General features: G+C 65.7%; 3 protein-coding genes across 3 annotated transcripts; 1 reads left to right on the top strand and 2 right to left on the bottom strand.

Annotated features, from left to right (window-relative positions):
• Positions 1–2,520: 2,520 nt before the first annotated feature.
• On the top strand, positions 2,521–6,991 carry MST1 (macrophage stimulating 1). The gene is made up of 18 exons (XM_086470014.1): positions 2,521–2,572; positions 2,859–3,000; positions 3,165–3,277; positions 3,408–3,522; positions 3,816–3,952; positions 4,025–4,145; positions 4,247–4,365; positions 4,459–4,624; positions 4,726–4,856; positions 4,927–5,029; positions 5,120–5,256; positions 5,381–5,416; positions 5,499–5,610; positions 5,686–5,763; positions 5,829–5,975; positions 6,057–6,163; positions 6,610–6,749; positions 6,830–6,991. The coding sequence occupies exons 1-18, from the start codon at positions 2,521–2,523 to the stop codon at positions 6,989–6,991; spliced, it is 2,118 nt and encodes a 705-aa protein (XP_086326140.1).
• A 6-nt stretch (positions 6,992–6,997) lies between these two features.
• LOC104351682 (acylamino-acid-releasing enzyme) lies at positions 6,998–12,016 on the bottom strand. Its single transcript, XM_086470657.1, is given in 22 exon segments — positions 6,998–7,008; positions 7,141–7,361; positions 7,440–7,546; positions 7,620–7,722; positions 7,802–8,021; positions 8,056–8,199; positions 8,279–8,509; positions 8,640–8,781; positions 9,300–9,388; positions 9,460–9,511; positions 9,594–9,688; positions 9,794–9,854; positions 10,010–10,180; positions 10,183–10,258; positions 10,369–10,460; positions 10,534–10,671; positions 10,887–11,026; positions 11,157–11,232; positions 11,351–11,429; positions 11,555–11,699; positions 11,780–11,905; positions 11,983–12,016. Coding segments are annotated over 22 exon segments (2,553 nt in total).
• Positions 12,017–12,319: 303 nt separating this feature from the next.
• LOC104348928 (acylamino-acid-releasing enzyme) lies at positions 12,320–16,914 on the bottom strand. Its single transcript, XM_086469863.1, has 22 exons — positions 16,884–16,914; positions 16,111–16,240; positions 15,884–16,010; positions 15,701–15,797; positions 15,555–15,630; positions 15,315–15,478; positions 15,105–15,242; positions 14,921–15,012; positions 14,806–14,846; positions 14,608–14,729; positions 14,392–14,452; positions 14,227–14,324; positions 14,081–14,132; positions 13,906–13,994; positions 13,693–13,831; positions 13,535–13,618; positions 13,378–13,458; positions 13,188–13,276; positions 12,892–13,082; positions 12,720–12,822; positions 12,540–12,646; positions 12,320–12,471 (listed from the first exon to the last, which is right to left on the bottom strand). Exons 1-22 carry the CDS (start codon positions 16,893–16,895, stop codon positions 12,366–12,368), a joined length of 2,199 nt encoding a protein of 732 aa, XP_086325989.1. The 5' UTR covers positions 16,896–16,914; the 3' UTR covers positions 12,320–12,365.
• Between the last annotated feature and the right edge of the window lie 1,755 nt (positions 16,915–18,669).

Here is an 18,669-nt window from a genome sequence, read left to right as displayed (position 1 = left end):
TACCGATATCAGCCCCACAGCTTTTGCCAATTCTCCAGGCCTAATATCAACAATTAAGCAGAATTTACTACTCGGTTTACACAATGCTTAAAGAAATGGGTATTTCTAAGCTAGCATGTGCTGTCAACAACACCTTTTAGTTATTCGAGAATTCATGCCAGCTCCCAAACAAGCGAGCACAAACTCCTGCAGCAAGAAGACAGCGCGACCTGGAATCAGCCAGGCTTTGCTGATTACTCCTCTGAGTAAACAGTGGTGTTCCCAGCACTTCAGCTCACCCTCAAGCTTCTCCTGTTGGCACACTACCCTATATTTAGGATAGAAGAGCACAATGACAAGCATCAGGAAGAATGAATAAGTGGTTTAGGATGCTTGGTATAGTCACAGAGACTGTGCGAAGAAACCTATGAATTACAAACTCTTAATATGAATTACAAACTCTTAAAGCGAGGAAAGGAACCTAGTAAAGCTAGAGATGGGAAGAGACAGCATTCCATACAGAAAGTTAAATAACAAATACTGTTAAGAACAGTAATCCCAAGGCAAGAGATGCTAGCAATCCGTCCTGCAACTGCATCAGGCAGTGGAAAGAAGGCCCTGCCTGGAGGGGCTGAAAGATGATAGGTGAATACTTGGTCTTTTGATACAAAAAGAGGATTTTAGTTTCATTTTGAACAGGTGAGCAATGTCAGTGCCATTTTCCCAAGCCCAAGAGCCCAAAGCTCCAGGACCAAGCGAGACACAGAACTTCAGGGAGTCACTGTGAACCCTGGCACCCAGCTCCCCTGTATTCCCGCCTGCACCTTCCCTCCCGCGAGCAGCAGAGTCCAGGTTAAGCTCTGAAAGTACACACAGGGAGTTTGTAGCCTGCAAGCCTGTGGCAAAACTTGCTAAATTCATACCCACTGACTTGATGGGCGCTGGAGACTCAAGCGAGCTGCTCCACCGCCTGTTGTTTCTGAGGAGCCAGGGAGGCCACAAGGAATGTTCCACATTTACACCTTTTTGTGCATCTACTTGCATTTAGTCACCCGCACTGCTGACTAAAGATAATAGTTTGACTGTGGCACTGTTATACCCGGAACAGCCTCTGCCGTTAGTCACACTCACTGGGGTGAGACCCAAGGTCGACTCTCGGGCCCCACGGAGCACCCGGTGAGGCTGGCCTGTGCCGAAGGGGGGCAGAGAGCCAAGGGGCTGCCCTACCACCCCCGTCTGGGTCTGCAGAGCGTACCCCGAGAGACACCGAACTCCGCTGGAGACCTGGAAATCCACCTGCCTCCCATGGCGCCAAGCCGGTCACGGTGAGAGGGGAGAGCCGCCAGGTTCTCGCACACGCCCCGCTGGGCCGAGCCCGGGAAGCCCACACGGGCTCCGGCACACAGCGCCAGGAAACACAGCACGTCCAGGGACTGGCTGCCGCCACCTCCCGCACCTGGGCCGCTCCCACCGCCCCCGCCGGCGGCTGCAGCGAAGCCCCACGCCTCACCCGATACAGACCAATCGCTCGGTGTCCCGCGCCGGGCCCGCTGCGCCTCCCGCCCGCCGGCAGGGCCGGCCTCGCCGGGCACCCCCGGGCGCGGCGCCCACCCAAGTCCCGGGGTACCCCAGACGACGCCCGAGCAGCGGCCCCAGCAAGGCCTGGGCACGGGGCGGGAGGAAAACAACGAGGACGAGAGAAGCGCGGCAAGCCGGTGACAACAGCGTCGGACCCCGCCGCCAGCCCGGGCCGCCGCCCGCGCCCGGCAGGCCGCGGAGGGCGTGCCGGGGCTGAGGCGGCGGCGGACCGCCCTGCCGGGCCGGGGCGCCCCGCTGCCCGCGCACCGGGAGGCCCGGGCCCGCCGCACAGCGCCTCTGACCAGGCCGCGCCGCCGCTCCCAGCCCCGCTCCCGGCCCGCCCGGTAGGCCAAGGGCAGGGCGGCCCGGCAGGTGCCGCCGCAGCCCCGCGCCGACGCCGCTAGGCGGAGGCCAGGAACCCCCCGGCCCCGCGGCCCCTCACCGTGCGACGGCCGGGCCCGGAGGCCGCTCCCCACCGGCTCTCGCCGCCAGCGGCCCCGACGCACCGAGCGGGCGGCGCGGCGCGAGCGCGACCCCGCGCGGGCACGTACCTGGGGGAGGGGCGTGCGGCGCCTAGCAACCGGCGGCACCAGCGCGCCGCGACCAATCGGCGCCCGGCGCCCACGCCGGTCCCGCCCCCTCGACCCAGCCCCACCTGGCCGCGCTCGACCCCGCCTCCCCCTGCGCCCTGCGGCCGTCCCACGCGGCCCCGCCCTCCCCGTCACCCCGCCCCCGGCCCCGTCCGCTCCCTTTTGGCCTCGCTCCAAGCCACGCCCCACACCGAGAGCCGGCCCTGCCCCCACGCCCTAGGCCCCACCCCGCGCCCCGCCGGCCCCGCCCCGCGCCCCACGTGCGGCCCCGCCGCGGGCTGACCCCGACTCCGCCTGGCCCCAGGCCCTCGGGCAAATATTTGTTCGGGGCCGGCCCGACGCTCCAGCAGCCCGGGGACACGGGGCCGCCGCCATGCAGCCCGTGCTGGGGGTCCTGCTCGCCCTGGCCGCGTCCCTGGGCTCAGGTAGGGCCCCTGGCTGGGCCACCGTGGGGCTGCTGTGGGGCTGGAGGGTGCGGGGCAGCACGGGGCCTAGACAGGCCTTAGACGGGCCCAGGGGCCAGGCCAGGAGCCTGCAGGCCACGGCCCTGCCCCGCAGTAGAGGGGGGCTAGCAGGAACTAGGGGGCTGCAGCGGGGACTTGCCTGCTCTGCAGGACGTAGATCCCGTGCTCCATGGGGCAGGGGTCCCATGCTCCACAGGGCCCCCGTGTGCCCCCCACGGGCACGCTGAGCTCCTGCCCCCCTCCTCAGGCCACCGCTCGCCCCTCAATGACTTCCAGCGCCTGCGAGCCACCGAGCTGCTGGCAGTGCCCGTGGAGCCACCGCTGCCGCTGCCGGAGCGAGGCTCTGCAGAGCACTGCGCCCAGCACTGTGCCACCAGCCTGGCTTGCCGGTGAGTGGGATGTGGCAGTGCCACGGGGCTGGTGGGAGTGCAGGGGGCTATGACACCAGGGTCTTTCTGTGCGCTTGGATGCTGGATGCCCATGTGTGTGCCCCCGGGTCCCATGGGTCCTGGCCCCACACGGTGCCATGCTAGGCTCCCGCTGTTCCTCCCAGGGCTTTCCACCACGACCGGCAGAGCCAGCTGTGCCAGCTGCTGCCTTGGACCCAGCACTCGCCCCATGTCCGGCTGCAGAAAAACATCCACTATGACCTGTACCAGAAGAAAGGTGGGCTGGTGCTACGGGTGGGCATGGAGACACCGCAGACTGGGCACAGGCCACCTGGTGCAGGGCTCCCCACTGCCCATGTGCCCTGGCTCGGCCCCAGCACTCTGACATGATGCCTGTCTCTGCCCAGACTACCTGCGGGACTGCATCATGGCTGATGGTACCAGCTACCGCGGCACGCAGGCCACGACAGAGAAGGGTCTGCACTGCCAGCACTGGCAAGCCACAACACCCCATGACCACAGGTGCCCCGTGTCCCTGGCTGCCTAACGGCACCTGCCGGTGGCCCTGGACAGTGTGGGGCAACAGGGAATGGGCTGGGGACAGTCCAGCCACAATGGGGACAGCATAGAACCGTAGAATCATTTTGGTTGGAAAAGACCTTTAAGATCATCAAATCCAACCAATGAGGGCACAGAGGGCGGTAGGGACAGCATGGGGGCAATGACACTAACTAGGGGTGGCACATCATTATGGCTGTGCTGGCCCTGGGGTGAGTGGCTCCCGGCAGCTCTCCTACCCACACTGCTGCCAGCAGGTTCCTGCCGTCCCCCCACAATGGGCTGGAGGACAATTTCTGCCGAAACCCCGACCGAGACAAGCGGGGCCCATGGTGTTACACCGTTGACCCCAACGTCCGGCACCAGAGCTGCGGCATCAAGAAGTGTGAGGATGGTGAGTGCCACATCCTGGGAGTGCCCCATGCCGTGTGTCCTCCCTGCACTGGGCCCCTCTGGCTTTCGGCAGCTGTCTGCATGACCTGCAATGGGGAGGAGTACCGTGGTGCCGCGGACCACACTGAGTCGGGGACAGAGTGCCAGCGCTGGGACCTGCAGCACCCGCACAAGCACCCCTACCACCCTGACAAGTACCAGCACACAGCCCCAGGCAGCACACAGCCGCCCCAGCCATGACAGGTGCCGGGGTGGTGGTGCCACCCTCAACCTCTGCTCCCCATTTCTGGCTCAGGTACCCAGACAAGGGGCTGGACGACAACTACTGCCGCAACCCCGACAGCTCTGAGCGGCCCTGGTGCTACACCACTGACCCAGGGCGGGAGCGCGAGTACTGCCGCATCCGCCTCTGCAGTAAGTCCCCGCCAGTGTCACTGTGCAGCCAGGACAGGGGGTCCCGGGTGCCACCCTTAACCCTGCTGTTCTGCCCCTCTCCGGCCATGCAAGCAGGGAAACGCCCACGGCCCCTCAACGTCACCACCAACTGCTTCAGGGGCAAGGGTGAAGGCTACCGGGGCCGGATGAACGTCACTGTGTCGGGGATCCCCTGCCAGCGCTGGGACTCCCAGACCCCCCACCAGCACCACTTTGTGCCTGAGAAGTACCCGTGCAAGTAAGGGGGTGGGGGGGATGCACCTGAGGAGGGTAGCGGTGGCAGCACCCATGGGCGCAGGCTGGGGGAGCGGAGGGACACCCACACGGCCACTCCACCAGGGACCTGCAGGAGAACTACTGCCGCAACCCTGATGGCTCAGAGGCACCATGGTGCTTCACCGCCCGCCCCACTGTCCGCATCGCCTTCTGCTTCCACATCCACCGCTGCCCTGATGAGCTGAGCACCCAAGGTGAGCTGCCCCCGGGCACCCAGCCCCGGGGTGCCTGCTGGAGGTGCCAGCCCTCTCTGCCTGTCCCCAGAGTGCTACCACGGCCATGGCGAGCACTACCACGGCCATGTCAGCAAGACACGTAAGGGCATCACCTGCCAGCCCTGGGCTGCCCAGGCACCCCACACGCCCCAGTGAGTGTGCGAGGGTGGCATGTGGGGATGGGGTTGGGGACAGAATTTGGGATGGAGATGAGGATGGTGATGGTGACTTCCTCCTGGCAGGATCTCGCCCATGACCCACCCCGAGGCACACTTGGAGGAGAACTACTGCCGCAATCCTGATAATGACAGCCACGGCCTCTGGTGCTACACTATGGACCCACGCACCCCCTTTGACTACTGTGCCATCAAGCCCTGCTGTGAGCCCCTACCCACACCCCTGCAGAGCTAGGGGGGAATCCCTGGCCACCCCCTGGGGTGGTTTTGGTCCCCCCAGAGTGGCTGGATCCTGCCCTGGTGCCACCCTCTGCTCTCCCTCTGCAGCTGACAGCATGGTGCCCTCCATCCTGGAGAATGCAGGTGGGGGCCCACGGGTACTGGCTGAGTGCCGCAGGGTGGGTGCCAGTGGCACAGCCCTGACTGATGGCTGCCCTGCCCACAGATGCGGTGGGGTTTGAGCAGTGTGGCCAGCGGGACGAGAGGCTGCAGCGGAAAGGGCGCATTGTCGGTGGCCAGCCCGGCAACTCGCCCTGGACCGTCAGCATCCGCAACCGGTGAGCGTGTGCCCTGCAGGCACTGCTGCACAGCCAGCATCCCCCCAGGAACTCACCCCTCCCCCATCCCCACAGGGCTGGTGTGCACTTCTGCGGGGCATCCCTGGTGAAGGAGCAGTGGGTCATCAGCACACGCCAGTGCTTCTCCTCCTGGTAAGGCCAGGGCTGGGGCATGGGGTGCTGGGACCCCACTGTGCCCTCATGTCCCTGTCACACAGCAATGCCGACCTGATGGGCTACGAGGTGCAGCTGGGGACACTCTTCAAGGACCCTGGCCCTGGGGACCCCGACCAGCAGACCATCCCCATTGCGCGGATTGTCTGCGGCCCCTCTGACTCCCAGCTGGTGATGCTGAAGCTGGCGAGGTGAGCGGCCATGCCCTAGCCCCTGCTGGGCCCTGCTGCCAGCTGGGCTGGCACCACGTCCCACTGCTCCTCTCACCACAGGCCAGCCGCTCTGAATGGGCGCGTGGCCCTGATCTGCTTGCCGCCCAAGCACTACGTTGTGCCCGCAGGCACTGTCTGCGAGATCGCTGGCTGGGGTGAAACCAGAGGTACCTGCTGCCGGCATCCCCTGTGACGGCATTCCCTGCCTGATGCATTCCCTGCCCATGCCACTCCCCTGCAATGGCATCCCCCTGCCTGCAGCATCCTCTGCCCCACACAGCATCTCTATGTCTATGCTATCCCCCTGCCCACAGCATCCCGCTTCCATGACATCCCCTTGCCCATGACATCCCCTACCATGACGCTTTCCTGTCCATGCCATTCCCCAACAACAGCATTCCCCTGCACACAACATCACCTGCCCATGATATCCCCTACCCACAGCACCCTCTGTGAGAGCACTCCACCCAGAAAGGCATCACCTTGCATGCTGTGTGCCCACACCCATGGTATCCACCCACCCATGGCACACCCCTGCCACAGCATCCCCCTGCCATAGCATGCCCTCCCCATGCATCCCCTGCCCGCTGCCCTGCACGCTTGCTGCCTGCAGGCACAGCGGACAGCAGCATGCTGAATGTGGCACGGCTGCCTGTGCTGGCCCACGGTGAGTGCAACATGGCGCTGCGCGGGCGCCTAAAGGAGAGCGAGCTGTGCACCGCCCCACTGCGCGCCGGCGTGGGGGCCTGCGAGGTGAGCCAGGCTGGGGATCGCAGCCTTGGGGAGCCTGTGGGTGCTGGCACCCAGGTGACACTGCTCTCTGTGTGCTGCAGGGAGATTATGGGGGGCCACTGGCTTGCCTCACCGCCGACTGCTGGGTGCTGGAGGGTGTGATCACCCCTTCCCGCGTCTGTGCCCGCACCGACCAACCTGCCCTCTTCATCCGCGTCTCTCTTTATGTCGACTGGATCCACAAGGTGATGAAGATGGGCTGAGCTGGCTCAGCCCCAGCCTGGCACAGCCACCACCACACAATAAAGGCATGGCCGTGGCCACAGTGATTGGCATTACACAGGGTCTCACACATTTATTTAGCACCAAACCCCAACAACCCATGTCCCATCCTGCCCCTGGCTACACTCACTCCATCCTCCTCTGGTGCTGGTGTGGTCTCCAGGGCCAGCAGTCACCCTGGGGCTAGCACAGCTGCAGGGCCACCATGGGCACTGGGGGCTGTGCCGTCCTTTCCTGTCCCACTGGGGCTGCCCCAGGTGCCAGAGAAGCCAGCAGGCACAGTTCCCGAAGACATTGGCCTCCATCTCCACACCGGCCAGCATGTGGCCACCCTCTGGGTACCACAGCAGCCTGTGGGGCAGGGAGAAGGATGCTCAGCCAGCATCCTGGGGTTCCCTCCCTGCTCCCACTCCCTTGCACCCCACTCACCGCACCGGCACCCCCCCGGCCTGCAGCACCCGGTACAGCTCCAGCGCCTGTGTGGGGCTGACACGCTGGTCCCAGGCACCCACACACAGCAGCATCGGCGTCCGCACCTGCGGCATAGCTGCTGGTGGGTGCCTGGCACCCCATGCCTGGCACCCTGCACCCATCCTGTCCCTGCCTTACCCGGGCCACCTGGGCGATGGGTGAGCACAGCAGCATGGTGGCCACCTCCTCGGCATGGGGCACTCGCACAAAGGTGTAGGGCAGCCCCAGGAAAGTGTAGCGCCTGTGGCACGGAGGCGCTGGTGGGTGCTGTGAGGATGTGGCATGGCACAGCACGGCACAGGGTTGGGGGTGGCACTCACCAGTTGGGGATGTCGGAGGTGCCCAGCAGTGCGGGCAGGTTGGAGACCGGGCTGCGCAGGGCACAGGCTTGGTACCGCTCAGGCTCGTGGGCAAGGAGATGGAGGGCAATGAAGGCTCCGTGGGAGCCAGCCAGCAGGGCCAGGTGGTGCGGGTCCAGGGTCTCACTGCACAGTGCCTGCTCCACTGCCAGCTGCAATCATGGGGCACCCACGATCAGCACTCCACCATCAGCACCCAAACATCAGCACCCCACCATCACCATCCCACCAGCAGCACCCCCCAGCACTCCCCAACCCAGCACCCCTCACCTGGGTGTCCGCCACGTCCTGCTCATCCATGTGGGAGAGCAGGGAGCTGATGCTGGCCTGGCCAAAGCCCAGGGAGCCATGGTAGTTCACTGGGGAGATGGGGGCTGTGGGTGCTGTGTCCCCGGTGGGGCACAGGGGCCACATGTCCCTGGGCTCCCCAGCACTCACCCAAGAGCACGGCGAAACCCAGCTGGCACAGCGCGGCCATACTCGGACGCCAGCGGGCATCAAAGACAGCGTGGGGGCCATCTGAGTCCAGCAGGGACATCACCTGGGGTGCCACCAGTGCTGCCAGGGTGTCCCCGCCATCCCCTCACTCACCATGGGGGCACACAACGAGAGGGTGTGGTGCTGTGCCATCCGGTGGGCTCAGCAGCAGGGCCTCAAAAGCCTGAGTGCCTGCGCCAGGGAAGTGGTCCTGCTCAGCACCCAGCACCTCGGGCACCCAGTACCTTGCCCACCCCCCACATCTGAGGGCTCACGGCACCCATGCAGCATCCAGGTACATTGGGGGCCCCCGGGTGCTCACCGTGCATGGCGGGGCTCTTCCCACTGCAGGGTGGCTGGACCGTCAGCGTCTTCCAGGTGACACCGGGCACTGTTGGCACATCCTCCACTGGCACCCAGCGCAGGGGCAGCTCCTGGCCCGCCGGTGGCAGCACCGCCACCACCTGGGGACAGGCAGCAGGTGGCATGAGGGCATCCCTGCTCCAGGAGACCTGGCCCCCACCAGGGTGTACTCAGCCCCAGCATGCCCACTGTCCCAGTGGTTTGGCGCTCTGGGGTGCCATCCTATACTGTGCCTAGTTATACTGCCCTATGCCATGTCACGCTGTGCTTCACCATGCCATGCTGCACCTGGCCCTGCCATGCTCTGTCTTGCCAAACTGTGCTGTGACTGGCCATGCCAGGCTCTGCTGTGCCTTGCCACACTGTGCCATGTGATGCCATGCTGTATCCAGCAATGCCATACTGTGCTATGCTATGCCATGTCAAGGCTGTGCCATGCAATGCCATGCTGGATCTGACTGTGCCATACCCTACTGTGCCGTGCAATACTGTGCTGGGCCAGGCTGTGCCCAGCTGTGTCATGCTGTGGTGTGCCTGGTCGCTCCATGCTGTGCTGTGCCTGGCTGCACAGCGCCATGCCACATCACGCTGTGCTGCACTGTGCCAGGACTCTGCTCACCAGGCTGGGGGGGCGGTGCGGGGCTGAGCAGGTGGCCACCAGCAGGTCCCACTGGAGGCTGAGCAGCTCCCAGCACCCTTCCGTTGACCCTGCAGACAGAGATCACACCAGTACTTGCTGATGCTTGCTGGGGCACCGTGGGCAGCTTGGTGCCATGTACCTGCTGTCAGGTTGGTGACAGTGGCCGCCTCCGTGTCCACGAGCAGCAGGTCCTGCAAGGGGGCAGAGTAGAGGCAGCTGCATCGCCACGGGGGTCATGTCCCCGTCCCCCCCACCCCTGTCCCCAGGGCTCACCGTTCGGCTCTGCTGTGGGGTGCCCAGCACAGCTCGCCGGCTGTCGGCTGCCCAGCACCGTGGTGGCAGTGTCTCCCTGTAGAGCCCAGCAAAGGCTGCCAGCAGGACAGAGCGCTGGTGAGCTGGGGCCGTGGGCCCCTGGCATAGGGGGCTCCAGGACCCCCGACAGCACCCAGACCTGCCTGCTGTGCCATGCTCACCCTCCGTGGGCTCCCGCACCACGTCGAGCACTGTCACCGTCTGCCTCGTCTGCCAGGTAAGCTAGGGAGAGCCGGCAGTCAGGGACAGGCCCCCACCAGGGAAACTGAGGCAGGGGGATTGGGGACCGAGCCCACCCCCTTCCCCAGCCAGGCACTGTGGGAGCCTGTGACATTCTGGGTCGGGTCCTGTGCTGGCAGCACAGCTGTGCCTGGCACCAGCAGGGCCCTGCTCACCATGCACAGGCACTGGCGGTGGAACCCCCCCAGGCCCCCCTCCAGGTAGAGCAGGCGCCAGCCGTCAGGGCTCAGCTGGGGGCAGCAGGCAGCACTGTGCTCAGCCGACAGCAGCTCTGCAGACAGTGGGGGGGTCAGTACTGTGGGGACCCCTGGGACCCAGGGCACCCCCTGCATCCCCAGTGCTCACCACAGTGCCCACTGGCCAAGTCCAAGTGGAAAACACCCAACCTGGGGAAGAGGCACAGGTCAGGCTGGAGCCCCGTGGCCTTGCCAAGTCCCTGCCATGCCGGCACAGGGTGGGCATCCTGGCATGGTGCTGGGTGCTGGGGGTGACCAACCTCCTGTTGGAGCAGTCGCTCAGCCCCAAGCGGAAGGGTTCATGCCACCAGCCCACGAACACCACGCTGTGGTCATCTGGGGACCACAGGGCCTGCGCGACAGCCGGGCTCATCCTACAGACCCAGGCTGGCTGCCCCACGGCTCACCCTGCACACCATTCTGACCTGGCCGGGAGAGAGGTGCTCCGGGACGCCCTCCAGCACCAAGAGGCTGCTGCCCTCCAGGTCCAGGGCACAGAGGACAGGCACGCTGCGGGTGCTCAGTGCCTCCCCCCAGTCCTCACGGTACATGAACTGCTCGCCCTGCAGCACAGCCCTGTCAGCCCCACAGCCAGCAGCCCCAGACACCGGGCTCTGTGCATGGCATGCTCACAGGGTGTATGGCACGCTTGTGGGGTGCACAGTATGCTCACAGGGTGGACGGCGTGCTCATGGGGCACGTGACATCATGACCATGTGCACAGCACGCTCACAGGGTGCACAGCATGCTCATGGGGTGAATGGCACACGGCACCCACCTCCTCATCCTCATCCTCCATCAGCCTGGATGCTCCCGGCACATCCTAGGGACAGGGGGATCGTCGTTTGGGCCAGCTCTTCTTGGCCACATAGAGCAGCTGTGTTTCCGAGTGGGACCAGGCCAGACAGGCAAAGGGCCCTGGCACAGTAAAAGGGTGCCTGAGCCCAGCCTGGCACAGGCACAGCCAGGCATCAGGCAGGCACTGGGGCCACTGGCTGTGCTGCCCTTGCCTGTGTTGCAGGCAAGAGGCATGTGACAGGGGCCCTACCCTCTGTGTAGACCTCCCTGTGCTTCCCCAGGGCCATGAGGTCCACACTGTGGCTGCGCCCACTGTTGTCCCACACCTGGAGGGATGGCAGTCAGCATTGGCATGCCATGGCCATGGAGCCCACTGCCCAGCACTGGCACTTCAGCCACACTGGTGAGCCCCGAGGCTGCCGTGACTGGGGCAGCCTGCGTTACCTCCAGCAGCTCGTGGCCCCACCGCGGGCAGCGGCTGAGCACTGCACGGTGCTGTCTGGTGGGGGAGTCCTGGCTGAGCCTGCGGGTGGGCGGGAGGAAGGCTGTGGTGAGCAGCATGCTGCAGGCACTGGCTATGCCGCGGGCACCAGCTATGCCGCAGGCATCGGCCATGCCATGGGCACTAGCCATGCTGCCCCATCCCACAGTCTGTCCGTGCCATACTGGTGGTGGATCTCGGCGCTGAGCGCTGCCTGGCTCACAGCGAGGCCGTCGCTGCCTGTGCACCACAGGCTGTAGTGGCAGCTGAAGCGCAGGAGCTGGCGGCGGGGCAGGTCGGGGCGGCTGCACTCTGTGGGAAGGGGCCATTAACAGCCACCTGCACCAGTCCCACCAGCCAAAAGCACCATGGTACCGGAGCCCGCAACTCACCGGTGTACAGCAGGAAGGTCTGTCCCCCTGCGGTGGCCCCAAGGGCAGCTCGGGTGACAGCAGGGAACTGGCTCAGCTCCCGGTAGCAGGCGGTGGGGCTGCCGACCGCCTGTGCAGGGGAAGAAACTCACCCCTCTGCCCATACTCACCCCCTCCGAATCAGGTCTGTGCCCACTAACGCAACCCCCACAGTGCCCCCTTGCCCACCTCCCCGCCCTGCTCAGTCCCTGAGGCCATGGGGCCTTGCTGCGCCATGCTGGGCCACTGGCGCCGGCCACTCAGCCACAGGCAGGCTGCCAAGACCTGCGCGAGCAGCCTGGTGTGAGGAGGGCCTGGCCGGTGCCAGCCCCCCTGCTGCCCTGCGCTGCCCGCTGTGCCCAGGGTGGCCGGGCAGGGTCCACCCGCTGCTGCGGCATGCAGCACCCCCGGCAGCACAAATGCCGACTCGTGTGGGGAGAAGGGTCCAGTTGTCACAAGCTACTGGGGCACCAGGAGTGGAGGTGATGCTAGTGCTGGCACCACCATCAGAGACGCCAGGGGTGCTGAGCAACACCATTTATTGGGGGGTGGCAGCGGCGGCAGGCTGTTAGCACCGCAGGTGTTTGAGCAGCCACAGAGCCATGTTCATGAAGCCATCAGCTTCAGCCTCAACGCTGGCCAGTGCGTGGTTGTTCCCTGGGTACCAGAGCAGCCTGGAGGGGAGAGGAGGGTTAGTGCTGCACCTGCACTCCCCCACTTGGGCACCCAGCACCCCACTCACCGTGTAGGGACCCCCCGGGCCTTGAGGGCACGGTAATACTCCAGCCCTTGCATGGGGGGCACACACTGGTCGTCCTCCCCCAGCATCAGCAGCACGGGTGCACGGACCTGTAGGAGAGGCACAGCCTTAGTGCCGGCACTGCCAGCGGGTACAGGGACAGGGACAGGGACGGGGACGTACCCGGTCGACGTAGCGCATAGGCGACTTGCATAGCATCTCCGTCCACTGGGCCGGGTCTGGCAGGGCGTCGGGTGTGTAGGGCAGCCCTGTCTCTGTCAAGCACCTGTGGGTGAGAGGGACAGGGGCACGTGCAGGGCCGGGGTGATGGGGCACTGGGGGCGGCAGTACTCACCAGTCAGGGATGTCGGTGGTGGCCACCATGGAGGCGATGTTCACCACGGGGTTGCGGACCACGCAGGCATGGTAGGTGTCGGGGAACTGGCCGATGAGGTGGCATGCCAGGAAGCCTCCGTGTGAGCCGCCCACCAGTGCCACCCGGCCGGCATCCAGCGACTCCTCCTGCAGCACCCGCTCCACGCAGAGCTGCCACCACGAGGGACACCCGCTGAGGCAGGTGGCCCAATTTTCCTTCCTCAGGGGTACCCACAGGAGATTAGGGTGCCCCAGGACCACATGCTGGGGCCATACCTGCACATCGCGTACGTCCTGTGTGCCCACGTTGCCCAGCAGGGAGGCCACGCTGTCCTGGCCAAAGCCCAGCGAGCCACGGTAATTCACTAGGGGGTGTGGGGGCAGCATCAGAGCCCTTCCTCCCCTCGCCCAGCCCCACTGCAGACACTGTGCCACGCCGCAGCCCCAGCCCCATGGCATCGCTCACCCAGCAGTACAGCGAAGCCCATGCGGCAGAGTGCCACCGGGTACAGCATCCATCCAGCCGTGAAGACTGAGTGGGGACCCCCTGCGAAAGGCAAAGGCAAAGTGGGGTGATGTTGCCTTGCCAGGGTGGGGGCACAGGGCAGGGGGCAAGCTTTTACCATGGGGCATCACGACCAGGGGGGGCTTCTGGGTGGGAGGGCCCTCACTCGGGCGCAGCAGGATGGCATCAAAGTCCAGGCCCCCTGCAGAGGTGGAGTGCGGGGTGGCAGAGCTCGGCGGGGGTGGCAGACCCTGGCCCAGCCCCCCGGGCACTCACCATACTGGGGATGCTCCTGCTCCGGTGGGGGCTGAAGGGTACGGATGCCCCAGCTAATGCCAGGCACAGGGGGTGCATCCTGCAGGCAGACCCACCGCACCTGCACCTCCTGGCCAGCGTCGGGCAGGACGGCCACTTTCTGGGCGGGGAGAAAGCGTCAGTGCCAGCACTGAGAGGGGATGGTGGGCGCTAGGGAGGAGGGCATCACCTTACCAGTGTAGGGGGGCAGCTAGGGGTGGAGAACGTGGCCACCAAGAGGTCCCGGTCGATGGTGAGGACAGACCAGCTTCCTTGGGGGGCATCTGGGGAGAAGCAGGGGGTGAAATCTGCATGTGTGACCTCCTCCCCAGTCCTGGCAGCGGTATGGCCCTGCCTGGCTGGCACTCACCAGCTGTTAGCGAGGTCGCAGTGCCCGTCACTGTGTCCACCACGAACACGTCCTAAAGGCAAAAGAGCAGAGTCCAGCAGAGCCCTGACCTGGCCTGCCCCCTGCCCCTGCATGCCCCCCTGCTGTCCTGGCACAGCAGACCTCACCTGCTGGCTGCGCTGGACCGTATCCAGCACCAGCCTGCGGCTGTCGGACGCCCAGCACAGCCCCGGCAGAGCACTGCAGTAGATGCCCGGGAAGGCACCTGTAATGAGAGTGGCAGTGCTCAGAACCCCTCTGTGCCCCGCTGCCACCCCCAGGGCTGTACTCACCCCACGACTGCCGTGGAACAGCCTCTAGAACTGTGCTCGTGTGCTTGGTGTACCAGTCATACTGTAGGAGACATGGGACGGGATGAGTTTTGCACGGTGTCAGCTCACCCACCCCTGCTGCATCCCAGAGAAGGGTCACCACTGCCCTCCTGCCAGCCCCTGCCCCCACACGAGTGCCCCGCCACCTCCCTGCTGTCCCTCCCCAGTGCCACTCACCATGCGGAGGCGGCTGCACTGCTGGTGGGGGCCCAGGGCGTCGTTCTCCAGGTAGACAATGCGGCAGGAGTCAGGGCTGAGCCGAGGGGACCACACGGCCCTGGTGTCCTCAGAGAGTAGCTCTGCACAGGCATGAGGGGATGGTGAGGGGTTGTGGAGAGCCGGCGCGCTGGCAGGGTTGGGGCACAAACCACTCACCACATCTCCCGCCCGTCAGGTCCACGTAGAAGAGCGCTGACCTGCCGGCAGAGACGGGTGTCACTGTGGGGCCAGGGGCCCTGGCTGCGGGGCAGGGTGCCCCATGGGGACTCACCGGCGGTTGGTGCAGTGCCGCAGACCCAGGCGGAAGGGGTCGTGCCACCAGCCTACGAACACCACGCCGGTGTCACCGGGGGACCAGAAAGCCTGTGGGGAGACAGTGTGGGCTTGAGCTGCTCAGCCCACTGCTGCTCCCCGCAACCTCCCTTCTCCAGTTCTCCAGGGCACCCCGTCCTGACCTGGCCAGGAGAGAGGTGCTCCGGGATGCCCTCCAGTACTGAGATGCTGCTGCCCTCGATGTCCAGGGTGCAGAGGACGGGCACACTGCGGGTGCTCAGTGCCTCCCCCCAGTTCTCGTGGTATACAAACTGCTCGCCCTGCGGCACAGCCCAGTCAGCCCCATGGCTGCCCCTGCCAGCCCCTAGTGGCTTGGGGCAGGGAGACCCCACCTTGAGGGATGCATCCTCCTTCTCAGGGCACCCTGTGTCCTCGTCGGAGGTGCCCAGCGCAGGGGCTTTGCTCTGGAAGAAGGACTTGGCCTTGGGACGCTTCTTCTCTGCCACGTAGAGCAGGTGGGTCTCCGAATGTGACCAGGCCAGGCAGCCAAACTGGTCTGCAGGGGTAGGTCAAGCACTGGCCACCTTGTGCCCCCAGGACCTCACATCCCCTGGCATCCTCCGGCCCCTCACCATCATCGTAGATGCTGCCATGCTTGTCCAGCACCGTCAGGTCGATGCTCTTCACCTTGCGGTTCTGATCCCAGACCTGGGCGCAGAGATGCTGGGGTGGCCCCAAGCCCCACTGTAGATCTGGTCTCCCTCAGTCCCCTCCTCACCTCCAGGAACTGCTTCTCCTTCTCCTTCTTCTCCTTGCCAGGGACCTTGCGCAGGACGGCCTTCAGCGCCCCGCTAGGGGACTCCTGGCTCAGCAGCCTGCGGTGAGTGGGCACCCATCAGCTGCCTGCCATTGGCACCCCGAGGGGATACCAGTGCTGGGGACTGGACAGGACAGGACTCACTCATCCTTGATCTCAGAGCAGGTGCCGGCAGGCCCCAAGTAGACAACGGAAGCCCTGTCATGGAAGACCAAGTACTGGCGGCAGAACTTGATGTTCTCGGCCCGCGCCAGGTCCCGCTGCGACCACTCTGCGAGGAGAGGGGTGAGGACACCCGCTGCATCCCTGCCAGGCAGGCAGAGACCTCCAGACACCCCTGGGCTCCCCAGGGGACCACCCCATCCCCGTACCTGTGTAGAGGCTGCAGTACTTGCCCCGGTACTGGGTGGTGATGTCGGGGCCGAGGCAGGCGGTGCTGAGCCCCGGGTGCTGGCTCAGCTCCCGGTACAGCTCCACCATCTCCTCCATGCTCGACAGCACCTGCGGGACCCACTGGGGTGAGTGAGGGGCATGGGGCTGTGCCAGGGTGTGTGTGTGGGCAATAACCAGAGAGTGGTGGGGCACAGGGGGCAGTTGCTGGGGCACCAGGGTACATGGCGGGGGCGGGGGATACCGGGGACAGTTACTTGGGTGCTGGGGGCAGTGCCTGGGGGGGCAGCGCTGGGGCAGCTACTGGGGTACATGGGGGGTATGAGGGTACAGGGGCAGTTACTGGGGCACTAGGGGCGGTACTGAGGGTGCAGAGCCGGGGCAGTTACTGGGGTACCAGTGGGTACGAGGGTACCAGGGGGCAGTTACTGGGGTACAGAGGGGGATTATGAGTACTGGGGGCAGTTACTGGGGTGCTGGGGGCAGCGCCCGGGGGTGCAGTGCCGGGCCAGTTACTGGGGGGGTTAGGAAGGGGCCGGGGGCAGTTACTGGGGTATCGGGGGGGCAGAGCCGGGGCAGTTACTGGAGCACCAGGGCCAGGCGGCTGCCGGGGCTCTCCGGGCGGGGCGGGGGCAGGGCCCGGGACGGGGCTCCCGGAGGTTGCAATGACGGGGAGCAGCGGGGGCGGGCTCCCGGGGCAGTGACGTCACCGCACCTCCCCTCCTCCCACGCACCCCCCGCCGCAGCCCCTCACCGGCGGCTCCATGTCGTGGCGACGGGACAGGGGCGGGGCCAGCGCCGGCACTTCCGGGACGGGGAGCGGGGCCGGCGGCGTGCGGCACCTCCCATTGGCTGCGGCGCTCGGGCCGCCGCCCGAGTTGTGGCGCCCCCCAGTGGGCCTGGGCGGGGCTGCTGCCCCCGGGTGCTTCGAGGTTCGAGTCCGCGGTTCGGGTCTGCCGCTTGCCCTGGCCGAGCCCGCGCCCTCCCCCGGCGTCGCTCCAGCCCAGAGACACTGGTTCATCCGCGGGTCCCGCTTTGAAGCCGCAGCCTCTGCACCGCCCCAGAGTGGTCTCCCCTGCAGAAGGCTGCAGCACAGGGACTCCTTGTGCAGGCTGGGGGGGATCGAGCGCTTGGGGGCCCACTGGGAACCCCCTGCCCAGCAGCCCCGGGTGTGGGCTGCAGAGCCCACTGGTGCTTGGCCGAGCAGGCCCACGGGGCTCCCAGGCCAGCCGCCCCCACCGTGCCAGGGTCCCAGGCCCTTTACACCCCTCGTCGCCACAGGCAAGCAGGAATTGGGGCCAGTCCGTGGTTTGTGTCAAGTCCTTTTTATTCTGTTCCCACAGAAACACCTGGTGAGGGGGCAGCTTCTGGGAGGGAGTCACAACACAGCAGCGGGGGCGTTACGGCACGGTATGGCACGGTACGGGGTCACTACGGGTGGCACAGAGCACAGCAGACACGCACACTGTCACAATGTTCAGAGGGAGCACACCCGGCATTCCACTTACTGCTGGAAACGGCGGCCGGGGCTCAGCCACCCTCAGCGCCTCATCTTTACACCCCCGGTCCCTCCACCTGGCCAGCAGACTGCCACAATTGGGGCCGGGGGCCCAGCCCGGCGGGGTGGGCTACATGACCCCGATCCCAGTGGGCACAGAGGTGAGGTGGTGGAAGTGCTTGGGCGGTGAGATGGGCCCCAGCGGGGGTTTCGGTCCCGCGTGCGATTTACACACTGTACAAGTATTTACAGCGCGAGGAGAGGCAGGGGCCGGGAGCCCGGTGGAGATACCCTCAGGCTATGCACTTGACATCGGTGGGGAGAGGCGGTGAGCGTGCGCAGGGCCAGGGCTCTCCTCCGGCCCCACTGGAGCACTGCGGTCCCCCCATCCCACAGCCACCGGCCTCTCCCCCAGCCTGGGGCACAGGCAGAGCCCCCTGCGAGGGACCTGCCATGGAGCATGGGCTTCCCGCAGTGACTGGGTCCTCGATAACAAGTGCATAAATCTGCTAAGAGCTTTCAGTACAGCGATGGACTGATGGAAAAGAAAAAAAGTCCAGGCAAAGAACAGCAAGCACTGAAAGGTGGGTGGAACCGTGCAGAGAAGTAGCAAGCCATGCTCTACGACGGGACAGACGGTCACGGGCGCTAGGGCTGCCCTTTGGCAAAGTGGCCCTCCGTGGGTCGAACATGCCACGAATTCATACGCACGAGTGGTCGATAAAGAGTAGTTGTCAGGTCGCTCAGCGGCATGCTTTGCGACGAAACCCTTAGGCGCGACATTGAACTGATTAGCTATTCACAGGTCTTGTTCTGGAGTCGTGTTATTTCGTTGCATAGAACATCAGGCGGGTGAGCGGGTGGCTGCCACCCACTGCAGGGGGCACTGCCGGCGCGGGGAGGCAGCAGGGTGCAGGCGGTGCACGGCTGTACGCTGGCGAGCCCCCTCCTCAGGCTGCCTCCCCTCCCCTGGGGAACCCCCTCCTGGTGGGACAAGTGGGCTTTGGCCGCTGGCCACCGCACTGGCCGTCCCCGTGTCCCC

The sequence above is a fragment of the Leptosomus discolor genome, chromosome 9 (genome assembly GCF_034619465.1).
Source record: "Leptosomus discolor isolate bLepDis1 chromosome 9, bLepDis1.hap2, whole genome shotgun sequence".
NCBI classification, from domain to species: domain Eukaryota; kingdom Metazoa; phylum Chordata; class Aves; order Leptosomiformes; family Leptosomidae; genus Leptosomus; species Leptosomus discolor.
The sequence above is the reverse complement of the archived record's forward strand: the minus strand, read 5'-3'. Positions and strand labels throughout refer to the sequence as shown.